At 45.2% G+C, this 13,674-nt stretch overlaps 1 protein-coding gene across 1 annotated transcript in view; it reads right to left on the bottom strand.

Moving 5' to 3' along the window:
• Positions 1-1,991: 1,991 nt before the first annotated feature.
• atp10d (ATPase phospholipid transporting 10D) overlaps positions 1,992-13,674 on the bottom strand; it is a 97,052-nt gene continuing 85,369 nt past the window's right edge. The window contains exons 18-24 of the mRNA XM_061744089.1: positions 9,771-9,847; positions 9,127-9,252; positions 7,777-7,977; positions 7,609-7,689; positions 5,076-5,180; positions 4,762-4,949; positions 1,992-2,672 (exon numbers count right to left, since the gene is read on the bottom strand). Coding sequence (XP_061600073.1) covers positions 2,465-2,672; positions 4,762-4,949; positions 5,076-5,180; positions 7,609-7,689; positions 7,777-7,977; positions 9,127-9,252; positions 9,771-9,847 — 986 coding nt within the window. The 3' untranslated portion in view covers positions 1,992-2,464. The remainder of the gene's footprint in view (positions 2,673-4,761; positions 4,950-5,075; positions 5,181-7,608; positions 7,690-7,776; positions 7,978-9,126; positions 9,253-9,770; positions 9,848-13,674) is intronic.

The raw sequence follows: 13,674 nt of genomic DNA, 5'->3' as shown, positions 1-13,674 counted from the left end.
TGCAGCTGCAGAACAGGAACTGAGTATGGCTGCCACGCCCACCAGGAACTGGTCATGGAGCCACGCCCACCAGGACCATGGATGAGGACCTGGGCCACGCCCACTGGAACTTAGCCACGCCCACCAGGAACTGGGCTGTTTAGGAACTTTGTACTGGGAACCGTTCAGGTCGTTCCAGCTCGGTTCAGGTCGGTCCAGCTGGGTTTACCTGTGCTGTCACTTCCTGCTGTCCCATAGCGCCCTCTGCTGGGCGGCAGCTGCAAACACCACCGTCCACATGTGGACATTTGGACCTTCATTAGAGAGAAAGTCCCAAACTGGACCTGGAATAACCTGAAACTAAATCCAAAACAAAAATCCTAATAAATAATATTTATTCTGCAACAGGAAGCTGCCGGACGGAGAACGGGTCGACCCGGTTCTGGTAGAGAAATACAGCCCGTCGTGTTCAGTGATCCAAGATCAATCAGAGATCAATAAGAGATCAATAAGAGCTTCACCGATCGATAGACGTCAGCTTTGTCTGTGCATGGAACTTAAAATAGTTTAATTAACGAGTACTTAATAAGCCGTTTCCAGTTTTTAATTGAATTCATAAACGATGCAGAAATCGATCCACTAACTGATCAATAACAAACGACGTCAACTTTCAAGTTCAATCGTAACCGTAACAACCGGGGAGAGCAGTGGTTCCCGTCACGTCACTTCACAGTTTCTCCTCGTTCTCCTCGTCCCAGGTCCCACTGACCAGGAGTTCAGGTTCCTGATCAGTTCCTGATCAGCCCCTCCTTGTATTGATCCTGTATTGCAGCGTATTGATGAGGCCGGGGGCGGGGCCAGGGTGGGGGCGTGTCCTCCATCAGTGATGACCCTGCAGACAGGAAGCTCTAGAACAGGGGTGTCAAACATACGGCCCGCGGGCCGGAACCGGCCCCCAAATAGGTTCGATCAGGCCCGCGGGATAATTTAAAAGTGAAAAAATGCATAAAAGACATGCAATTCAAATTTTTAATAAGGTGCAATTCATGTATTATCCGCTAGGGGGCGCACTGTTTTGATCAGAGTAGAAGACAAAAGCAGTATCAATGCGCCATCTGCTTCTTTATAAATCTCATTTAATCTTAAAGTGCATTACTATATTTTTCAATACCAATTAATTGTTAAAGTTTTGTGCCTTTGCACAATCAGTGGGATCAGTTGCAATGCATATATGTGAATGATACAAGTAAATTGCACATTTGTCTAAGGAAATATGAGGTGTTCCATGAAATGTTTTGTAAAAGGAATGTTCATTGAATTTCAACATTTTCCTAATGTTCTTGCGCTTTTTTACACCAAAACAAAGGAAAGACATGATATTTTGAGTGCGACTTCCATACATGCTATAATATAGCATGTATGGTATAATTTTAATGGCCGGCCCACTTGACATCTACCGAGGCCTATGTGGCCCCCGATGTGAAATGAGTTTGACACCCCTGCTCTAGAAGGACGGTGGTTCTGAGGAAACCTGGACCTGAACACATCCAGGTTCCCATGACTTTGCAGACGGTAAAACATTCTCTCCTCTCGGCTCCTTTCCTTCGTTTATATTCGTCTACTCTTGAAGTTCAGTTCCTCCGAGGGATAAATAAATATAAATATAAATAAAGATGCTGCTGATGACGGCAGAGGTGATCTGGTCTCTGGGTCCGAACAAAAACCTCCACCTGGTGTTAATCAGTACAAATGTACAAATGTCATTCTATACGCTGATGACGCTCTGATTTATGTCCAGATCTGATTCTTGTGGTGAGAACAAACCGAACACCTGATATTCTACATCACTCCTCATCATCAGCACTGGAGTTGTTGGAGGAAGACTGGAAACAACTTTGTCACATTTTTCAAACCATCACATTTTCTCAGATTCAGAGTCGAACATTTTTAACAGGATCAGAACTTTATTCCAAATCAGAGTTTGATTTCAATGATATAAAAACAAAACGCTGATGAGGACCAAGTGTGTTCCCGGGGTACCAGGGGCGCGACCCCTAGTGTCTTTGGGGGGGGGGGTGGGGGTTAAGGCCCCTGGTTTCTGGGGTTTAAGGCAGCGTTGGACGGATTTGGAAGCAGCTAAAAGTTTTAAATTAAAACAATCTTAAGTTAAAAAGAGTAAAAGTCTTTGTAAAACCAGCTCGGGCTCGTCCTCCGTCACCTCCGTCACCGTGAGCCGAGGCTCCTCTGGAGGTTCATCGGCCGGAGAATCGACCCGTGACGTCAGCAGAGTCTGGTAGGTTCACCCAACACGGGTCTGTAAACACAATCCAACCAGCATGTGGATAGTGAAGGCGAGGTAACTGGTTCTGGTTCTGGGTCCATGAGTTCCTGTGTCACAGCTGCAGCAGTGCAGGAACAAGCCGCCCCTGACAACAGTTTTTGCACCAGAGACCAGTTCTGGGTCGGAACCTGAGGAAACCTTTGGTCAGGACCGGACTTGGTCCGGTCCGGGGTCCAGGCCCGGCTCCAGGCCCGGGTTGTCGGCACACACCGGCACTCTACCGGTCCTGGGGTGTTTCTGGTTCCAGCGCTGCATCCGTCTCCGGTACCGCTCCGAGTCAGCTTCGTCTCTCTGAGCGGATCTCAGGGCGGCGGACGGGTGGAGGGTTCTGTGGAGAACCCGGAACAGGAACCTGCACAGGAGGAACGGGGCGTTATTATCGACTGTCAGGCTTTTTGGAAACGGAAAACCACTCAGAACCAGAATGGGAAGGTCCCCAATAAGAAACCCTGAGGTTCTCCAGATGTTTGGGGGGAAGAACAGACTTAACTGTAAAGAAAACTGATGTCCTTCTTTCGTTCTGGTTTTGAACCTTTACTTATTAACGCGTGTTTTAAAATGTGGAGTTATCGCTATAGCAATATATTGCGATACTTTGCCTGCCGATTCGATATCGATATTCAAAATTTGTATAGTTGGCTGAATATCGTGATATATATTGTATCGTGAGATCATTGTATCGTATCGAAGGCTGAATATCGTGATATATATTGTATCGTGAGCTGATCATGTATCGTATAGTGAGATCAGTGTATGGTTGGCTGAATATCGTGATATATCTTGTATCATGAGATCAGTGTATCGTTGGCTGAATATCGTGATATATATTGTATCGTGAGATCAGTGTATCGTTGGCTGAATATCGTGATATATATTGTATCGTGAGCTGATCATGTATCGTGAGATCAGTGTATCGTATCGTTGGCTGAATATTGTGATATATATCGTATCTTTGGCTGAATATCGTGATATTTATCGTATTGTTGGCTGAATATCGTGATATATATTGTATCGTTGGCTGAATATCGTGATATATATATTGTATCGTTAGCTGATCATGTATCGTATCGTAAGATCAGTGTATTGTATCGTTTTCTGAATATCGTGATATATATTGTATCGTTGGCTGAATATCGTGATATATATTGTATCGTGAGATCAGTGTATCGTATCGTTGGCTGAATATTGTGATATATATTGTATCGTTGGCTGAATATCGTATTTATCGTATTGTTGGCTGAATATCGTGATATATATTGTATCGTTGGCTGAATATCGTGATATATATTGTATCGTGAGATCAGTGTATCGTATCGTTGGCTGAATATTGTGATATATATTGTATCTTTGGCTGAATATCGTATTTATCGTATTGTTGGCTGAATATCGTGATATATATTGTATCGTTGGCTGAATATCGTGATATATATATTGTATCGTTAGCTGATCATGTATCGTATCGTAAGATCAGTGTATTGTATCGTTTGCTGAATATCGTGATATATATCGTATCTTTGGCTGAATATCGTGATATTTATCGTATTGTTGGCTGAATATCGTGATATATATTGTATCGTTGGCTGAATATCGTGATATATATATATTGTATCGTTAGCTGATCATGTATCGTATCGTGAGATCAGTGTATCGTATTGTTGGCTGAATATTGTGATATTTATCTTATCATGAGATCAGTGTATCATATTGTTGGCTGAATATCGTGATATATATCGTATATTTGGCTGAATATCGAGATATTTATCTTATTGTTGGCTGAATATCATGATATATATTGTATCGTTGGCTGAATATCGTGATATATATCGTATCGTGAGATCAGTGTATCATATTGTTGGCTGAATATCGTGATATTTATCTTATCATGAGATCAGTGTATCATATTGTTGGCTGAATATCGTGATATATATCGTATATTTGGCTGAATATCGAGATATTTATCTTATTGTTGGCTGAATATCATTATATATTGTATCGTTGGCTGAATATCGTGATATATATCGTATCGTGAGATCAGTGTATCGTATTGTTGGCTGAATATCGTGATATATATCTTATCGTGAGATCAGTGTATCGTATCGTTGGCTGAATATCGTGATATATATTGTATCTTTGGCTGAATATCGTGATATTTATCGTATCGTTGGCTGAATATCGTGATATAAATCGTATCGTGAGATCATTGTATCGCTACAGCCCTGGTGTGCGTGTGTGTACCTGGAAGTATATCGGAGAATATAGCATTGAATCGTATCGTTGGCTGAATATCGTGATATCGTATCGTTAGCTGATCGTGTATCGTATCGTAAGATCAGTGTATCGTATCGTTGGCTGAATATCGTGATATATATCGTATTGTGATCTGATCATGTATCGTATCGTGAGATCGGTGTATCGCTACGTGCATGTGTTTGTGTACGTACCTGGGCAGCAGCGCCGTGACCACGGTGAGCCCGACGATCAGGTAAAACCCGGGCCGGGCCAGCTCCAGCGTCTCCACCCCCAGCGGGTTGGTGGGGTGGCTGCAGGTCCGGCAGAACCGGCTGAACAGAACCACGAAGACGAAGTAGGAGCCGGCGCTGGCGAGCAGCACCACGCCGTGGATCCAGGTCTGCAACAGAGGGAGTGGACCCGTCAGAACCGGTGGTCCGGTCCGGTCCGGGCAGAACCGGCCCGGTCCGGGCAGAACCGGCCCGGTCCGGGCAGAATGGCGGCGGGCCGGATCACCGGGTCTCACCAGCGTGTTGCTCATGATGACCTGGTGCAGCAGGATGACGAGCAGCGCCGACGCGTTGATGGGAGAACCGAAGGAAAGGTCGCCCACGTCCGACCCGGCCAGCGCCTGAGGAAGGAGAGAACAGAACCGGGTGGGAACAGGCCTGGGCTGGACAGAACCGGCCCCTCCAGTCAGCACCGGTACCGGCTGATCAGGTGCATTTAAACCTTCCGGGCTGGTTCTTGATTAGATTTTTATTAGTCTCAAACATGCACAAGCATAAAAACAAACGCTGTATACAATAATATTTAAAAAATAGCACATTGCGATGAAGTGCAAGTTGGAGAAGGAGCTGAAGGAAGTAAAGCTTATCAAGTTCAGCTCCCCCTTACATTGGCATATATCAGGGGTGTCCAACCCGCGGCTCGCGAGCCGCATGCCGCATGCGGCCACTTTATTTGCCACTTTACTTGCCACTTTATTTGATGTTGCAGTGAAAGACACGTAGGAAGTGGAGGGCAAAATATGCCGCAACTGGAATCAAACTTGTCACTGTACTGGGGAAGGTTTACATAAGTTACTGCTCAACCCGTTGAACTATACGGGCGCTAGCGCTCGTGTTTGTGACGGAAATAACTTGGAGGGAAACAAATCCACTCTCAAAATGGCAGGGAAAAAATTCACGGCCAAACGAAAATATGAAGATAAACACGGACGTTTTTAACAGAGGGGGAGAGTTTAATATATATATTATAAAATAAATATTAATATTTAAGCGATACATCCGGCCAGGCCGTGGTATACACTCATTATATCACAGCTGAGCGGCGTCTCCGGCCCGACGCCAAGTGATGTATTGCCTTTATAAAACGGTTACTAATAATGTAAATATAAAAGAGGAATACACAATCTATTTAATGTAGTTTTTAATTAATCCGAAATACATATTATCCAGTAAAAATATCCCACTTTGTAAAACAATAGTCCATGTCTCCAGATGTAGCTCCACATGTCGTCAACATCCTCCATCCATCCATCCATCCATCGTTAGCTCCTCCCCGCTAACGTTAGCTCCTCCCCGCCAACGTTAGCTCCTCCCCGGAGATCAACGTTTACCTTCAACATGACTCATCAATTGTTAACGAGATAAAAAATAAACTTTAACACCAGCTACTTTTTGCTACCTGCTGTAACCGTCAATAATATGTACCAGTTGGTTGTTGCCATGGAAACATTGTTGCTTCCCTGACGTGGAATGATCTGCTGTGATGAGACTTTAGAATAGAAGCCGTGGTATAAGCTCATTATACCACAGTTAACAACCAACCAGATCATTATACCACAGTTAACAACCAATCAGATCATTATACCACAGTTAACAACCAATCAGATCATTATACCACAGTTAACAACCAATCAGATCATTATACCACAGTTAACAACCAATCAGATCATTATACCACAGTTAACAACCAATCAGATTGCAGGATTTCATCTGGTATTTTTATGTCTCAGAGAGAGCAGGGAGTGAAGGATCATGGGTAGTTGATGGAGTGAGGGATTATGGGTAGTTGATAGTGATGCACTGAAATGAAAATTTGTGGCCGAAACCGAAACCGAAAATAATAATAAAACACTTGGCCGAATACCGAACATGGTTCTTCGCAGTTTTTCATTTATTTTGCCAATTTTTTCACCATTGCATAAATCAAATACATTTGATTTAGGCTTTTCAAAGAAGAAAATCTTTTACAAAATTACAAGGTAGAAAATATTTATTGAACATATTGAACTGAACATGTTTTAATTTCCAGCATTATGTTGTTTTGGTTCCACCTCCTGGTGAATGTTGGTAAAATTCTTATGTGGTTACTTTTTGGTTGGCCAACGATTTATGTTTGTGGTGCAACAGTTACGGGAGCGGCCAGTCTATTTCCTTATTTTACAACGCCGTTATTAATTGTTCGTTTTTTTCCCACTTATTCCACCGAACACCGAAAGTGTTTTTTTGCCATTTTCGGCCGAACAATTTCGGTTACCGAACAATCGGTGCATCACTAGTAGTTGATGTGGCTCTTAGCAGCAACACAGGAAACAATCGTGACTCTGACTCTGACTGGTTGGACTCCCCTGGTTTAGAACACAAATATTTTACATTTTACACGTTCTGACTGGGCATGCTCAGTAGGTGGCGCCATTTGGACATCGGCGCCGGTACAAACTCTCTACTCACTTTAGATTCCTCAGTAATAATAATAATAATAATAATAATAATAATAATAATAATAATAATAATAATAATAATAATAATAATAATAATAATAATAATTTCAATGTATATATCGCTTTTCACCTGAAACGACAGATCTCAGAGCGCTTTACAAAGAAGACTAAAAACAAGACTAAGAAACTAAGACAAAAAAAAAAAAAAGTACTTTATTCTGACCCGTTTGGATTCATTCACTGACAAACAGACCGATCGGGCCGGAACCACCAGAACCGGGACTAGAACCATCAACAGAACCAAAACGATTGATTTTACCAGAATACTCACAAAGTACGGCACGAAGAAGCAGACCAGGCTCTGGTAGAAGGCGTCCAGGACCGAGACCCAGAAGGTGGACGGGACGTAGACCTGCGGGGAGAAGAGCGGGTCCATCCGTTAGTCCCGTTAGAACTGGTTCTACCAGTGTCGGGTGGAGGGACCGGGTCGGGGTGGTACCTGGGACGTCTGCAGGTCCCGGTACAGCTCTGGGACCCTCAGCAGCGTCTGGGCCGGCGTGTCCTGGTCCAGGACGCCGAACACGAGCGGCGGCACCGACGTGAAGGCCAAGTTGAAGAGAATCAGAACCCACGAGTTGATCATCACGCTGCCGGAGAACCCGCAGAAGAACTGGTACCAGAACAGCAGGTTCACGTACATCTGCAGACAGGGACGGGTTAGCACGTCGCTAACGTACATCTGGAGACAGGGACGGGTTAGCATGTGGCTAACGTACATCTGGAGACAGGGACGGGTTAGCATGTGGCTAACGTACATCTGGAGACAGGGACGGGTTAGCAGTGGGCTAATTCTGCTAGAGATTAGCATGTGGCTAACTCAGCTGGAGTTTAGCATGTGGCTAACTTAGATGGAGTTTAACATGTGGCTAACTTAGCTGGAGTTTAACGTGTGGCTAACGTAGCTGGAGTTTAGCATGTGGCTAACGTAGCTGGAGTTTAGCATGTGGCTAACGCAGCTGGAGTTTAGCATGTGGCTAACTTAGCTGGAGTTTAGCATGTGGCTAACTTAGCTGGAGTTTAACGTGTGGCTAACTTAGCTGGAGTTTAGCATGTGGCCAACTTAGCAGTGTTTAACATGTGGCTAACTTAGCAGTGTTTAACATGTGGCTAACTTAGCTGGAGTTTAACATGTGGCTAACGTAGCTGGAGTTTAGCATGTGGCTAACTTAGCTGTGTTTTAGCACGTGGCTAACTTAGCTGGAGTTTAACATGTGGCTAACTTAGCTGGAGTTTAGCATGTGGCTAACTTAGCTGGAGTTTAACATGTGGCTAACTTAGCTGGAGTTTAGCATGTGGCTAACTTAGCTGGAGTTTAACATGTGGCTAACTTAGCTGGAGTTTAGCATGTGGCTAACTTAGCTGGAGTTTAACGTGTGGCTAACGTAGCTGGAGTTTAGCATGTGGCTAATTCTGCTGGAGTTTAGCATGTGGCTAACTCAGCTGGATATTAACATGTGGCTAACTTAGCAGTGTTTTAGCATGTGTCCAACTTAGCTGGAGTTTAGCATGTGGCTAACTCAATTGTGTTTCAAATCAATCAATCAAATGTTATGTATATAGCACGTTTCATCCAAGTACATGAAATACAAGGTGCTAAACATTTTGACTGAAAAATAAGCATAATAAAAAACAAAATTAAAATAAAAAAGCTAATTTAGCTGGAGTTTAGCATGTGGCTAATGTAGCTGTGTTTTAGCATGTGGCTAACTCAGCAGTGTTAGCATGTGGCTAATTCAGCTGTGTGTTAGGAGGTGGCTAACTCAGCAGTGTTAGCATGGTGCTAACTCACCACGTTCTTGTACAGGAAGTACAGGATCATGTTAGCTAGCCGGTGGTAGCACCAGCGTCCGTGGACCAGAACCAGTTTCCTGAGGTGACGGAACCGGGACACGGCGAAGTCGCTGGCCATGACGGCCTGAGGGGGGAACCAGAACCAGAGACACGGTCAGAACAAGAACCACGGTCAGAACCAGAACCAGAACCAGAACCAGGACCAGAACCAGTGTTCTGCCAATGCTTGCTACCTGCCAAGAAATGCTACTTTGTGGTTCTGCGCAGTCGATTTGCAAAGTTTGCATTATTTCTTGCACGATGTAAAATGGATAATATGGGATGTTGAGTATTTGATCCTTCAAAATATACGATCCGTGACATGAATTCATTACACTTTGTGAACATTATACGATAAAGAGAAAAAAAAAACAATTCTTGCACTTTATTTGATATTCATTCAGTCATTGGCCTTTATTTAATCAGCAGGTCATTAATAACATTCTTATTTACAATGACGGCCTGGCAAGAGACAAGGAAGTGGTTTAGGGAGTAAAACAGTAAAATTGTAGCTCTACAAAGGTAGAAAACCATTAGGGAGCATTTCTTGGCAAAGCAGCAGAAATCGACAGAACACCGTTAGCCCGGCTCTCGTCTCCGTACCTGCATCCCCTCCTGACCCGAGATGCCGACGCCCACGTCGGCCACCTGGATCATGCTGACATCGTTGGCGCCATCGCCTGCCGGGACAGAACAGACAGAACAGTCAGAACACGGGTCAAACCGGGTCAACAGGGTCAACACCCGTCCCTTGAAATACGGAATTGTTACGTAATTAGGAATTAAAAGTTCCGTATTGAACATGAACATGAACATACTCTTATTTATTGATGTCATAATCTACAAGTGACGGTCGGAAAATATGAATATATTACAAAACTTCATTCGTAGTAAATTCAACTAAAGGTGACACAAATATATTATTTCCCACTACATGCAAAGTGAGATATTTCAAGCCTTTATTTGTTATAATGTTGGTGATTATGGCTCACAGTTTATGAAAACCCCAAATAAAAAATCTAAAAAAAAATTAGAATATTTTATGAAATCAATAAACCATCAATCAATTCAATTTTGATGATCATAAATCATCAAAATTATAACAAATAAAGGTTTAACATATCTTTCTTTGCATGTAATGAGACGATGTAATATACATGTATTAGTTTCACCTTTTAAGTTGAATTATTGAAATAAATTTACTTTTACACCATATTCTAATTTTCTGTAACTATATTCTACATCTGGGCTGATGTGGACATAGGTAGCATAGGAGGCTATTTCAGTTGTATTATGTCTGTCTGTATAGTCATGGAAGTTCAATGCTATTAATGCACTTAAACTTTAAAGGAGCATGAGGCTGGATTGAGGCAGGATTTATGAAAAAAATCCGTATACGTTTTAATTTTTCTAGTAATAATGTCAGATGAAGCGTTCCAAACCAAAAAGAATGATTCCTCTAGCGTATCTCTCCTTTGCCTTGAACAGGCTGTTGCTGCAAAATGTGCTGCAATTCGGTCCCGAATTTCCCGCGCTGTCCTGCGGATGTGACGTCACATGACGCTGCATGCACGTTCTCCCCGTTCTCCCGTGCCGGCTTCACTGTTGGCTGCAGTACCCCCAATAGTCTAGACGGATTTCAGAAAAAAGGCCTTTTATAAGAAGTAAGGAGCATTTATGGGTACAAGCCGGGAACCGGCCTACCATACATATTTCAAGAGTCCAAAAAAACCGGTACCCGAGTGAAATTTTGAGTTTTTGACCTTCTAATTTGCATATTAAAATGGCCGCCAAATTGCCCATCTTGCACAGTTATTGGACCATTTCCTCCTATCTTTTTTTGTAAGTAGGCAATCAAGATGAGGAAATTAAGTTTCTAGATCGATAGTCAAGGGTCAAAAAAGGATATAGTGGAGGCTCAGTGCCTTTTTTATGTATATATATATGCAAAATACCAACTTTTAAGGTGAAATTAAGTATTATTTGTGTCATTTTTTAAGGCCGACATAAATATTAAATAAAAGTTACTCTGAAATTTTCCCTGTTGATATGACATATGATGTACACCATATTATATGATAACAAAGAAAAAAATCCATTGCAAGTTGTCTGAGATTTCATGTTTTTTTTTGTTTTTTTCGTTTTTTTTTTCAAATTAAGCATTTGTTCTCTAAATTCTCTAAAAACCCAGGTAAATAGGGAAAAATAATCAAAAAGAGACCACCATGAAACATACCAAGTTGAATATTTAGATCAGTACATAGCATGGTCAGTCCCATCACTGAGGACCCTTTGCCTGAGGTGAATTAACAGCAAAGAGGATCGTAACAGTTTCACACGCTTTGGTACCTATAGCCACCTGCAGCCACCTATAGCCACCTGCAGCCACCTATAGCCACCTGCAGCCACCTATAGCCACCAGCAGCCACCTATAGCCACCTGCAGCCACCTGCAGCCACCTGCAGCCACCTATAGCCACCTACAGCCACCTATAGCCACCTGCAGCCACCTATAGCCACCTGCAGCCACCTATAGCCACCTGCAGCCACCTATAGCCACCTGCAGCCACCTATAGCCACCTGCAGCCACCTATAGCCACCTGCAGCCACCTGCAGCCACCTATAGCCACCTGCAGCCACCTATAGCCACCTGCAGCCACCTATAGCCACCTGCAGCCACCTATAGCCACCTGCAGCCACCTATAGCCAGCTGCAGCCACCTGCAGCCACCTATAGCCACCTGCAGCCACCTACAGCCACCTATAGTCACCTATAGCCACCTGCAGCCACCTACAGCCACCTATAGTCACCTATAGCCACCTGCAGCCACCTACAGCCACCTGCAGCCACCTACAGCCACCTGCAGCCACCTATAGTCACCTGCAGCCACCTATAGTCACCTGCAGCCACCTATAGCCACCTGCAGCCACCTATAGCCACCTGCAGCCACTTATAGCCACCTGGAGCCACCTATAGTCACCTGCAGCCACCTATAGCCACCTGCAGCCACTTATAGCCACCTGCAACCACCTACAGCCACCTGCAGCCACCTATAGTCACCTATTGCCACCTGCAGCCACCTGCAGCCACCTATTGCCACCTATAGCCACCTGCAGCCACTTATAGCCACCTGGAGCCACCTATAGTCACCTGCAGCCACTTATAGCCACCTGGAGCCACCTATAGTCACCTACAACCCCCTACAGCCACCTGCAGCCACTTACAGCCACCTACAGCCACCTACAGCCACCTATAGCCACCTGCGGCCACCTACAGCCACCTGCAGCCACCTACAGCCACCTCCAGCCACCTGCAGCCACCTATAGCCACCTGCAGCCACCTATAGCCACCTGCAGCCACCTATAGCCACCTGGAGCCACCTATAGTCACCTGCAGCCACCTATAGTCACCTGCAGCCACCTATAGCCACCTGCAGCCACCTATAGCCACCTGCAGCCACTTATAGCCACCTGCAGGCACCTATAGCCACCTGCAGTCACCTATAGCCACCTGCAGTCACCTATAGCCACCTGCAGTCACCTATAGCCACCTATAGCCACCTGCAGCCACTTATAGCCACCTGCAGCCACCTATAGTCACCTATAGCCACCTATAGTCACCTGCAGCCACCTGCAGCCACCTATAGCCACCTGCAGCCACCTATAGCCACCTGCAGCCACCTACAGCCACCTGCAGCCACCTATAGCCACCTGCAGCCACCTACAGCCACCTACAGCCACCTACAGCCACCTATAGCCACCTGCGGCCACCTACAGCCACCTGCAGCCACCTACAGCCACCTGCAGCCACCTGCAGCCACCTGCAGCCACCTGCAGCCACCTACAGCCACCTGCAGCCACCTACAGCCACCTGCAGCCACCTACAGCCACCTGCAGCCACCTATAGCCACCTACAGCCACCTGCAGCCACCTATAGCCACCTACAACCACCTACAACCCCCTACAGCCACCTGCAGCCACCTATAGCCACCTGCAGCCACTTATAGCCACCTGCAGCCACCTATAGCCACCTGCAGCCACTTATAGCCACCTGCAGCCACCTATAGCCACCTGCAGCCACCTATAGCCACCTGCAGCCACCTATAGCCACCTATAGCCACCTGCAGCCACCTATAGCCACCTATAGCCACCTGCGGCCACCTATAGCCACCTGCAGCCACCTACAGCCACCTGCAGCCACCTATAGCCACCTACAGCCACCTGCAGCCACCTATAGCCACCTACAACCACCTACAACCCCCTACAGCCACCTGCAGCCACCTATAGCCACCTGCAGCCACTTATAGCCACCTGCAGCCACCTATAGCCACCTGCAGCCACTTATAGCCACCTGCAGCCACCTATAGCCACCTGCAGCCACTTATAGCCACCTGCAGCCACCTATAGCCACCTGCAGCCACCTATAGCCACCTGCAGCCACCTATAGCCACCTATAGCCACCTGCAGCCACCTATAGCCACCTATAGCCACCTGCGGCCACCTATAGCC

Source organism: Cololabis saira, chromosome 16, assembly GCF_033807715.1.
Source record: "Cololabis saira isolate AMF1-May2022 chromosome 16, fColSai1.1, whole genome shotgun sequence".
In the NCBI taxonomy this organism is placed as follows: domain Eukaryota; kingdom Metazoa; phylum Chordata; class Actinopteri; order Beloniformes; family Belonidae; genus Cololabis; species Cololabis saira.
The sequence above is the reverse complement of the archived record's forward strand: the minus strand, read 5'-3'. Positions and strand labels throughout refer to the sequence as shown.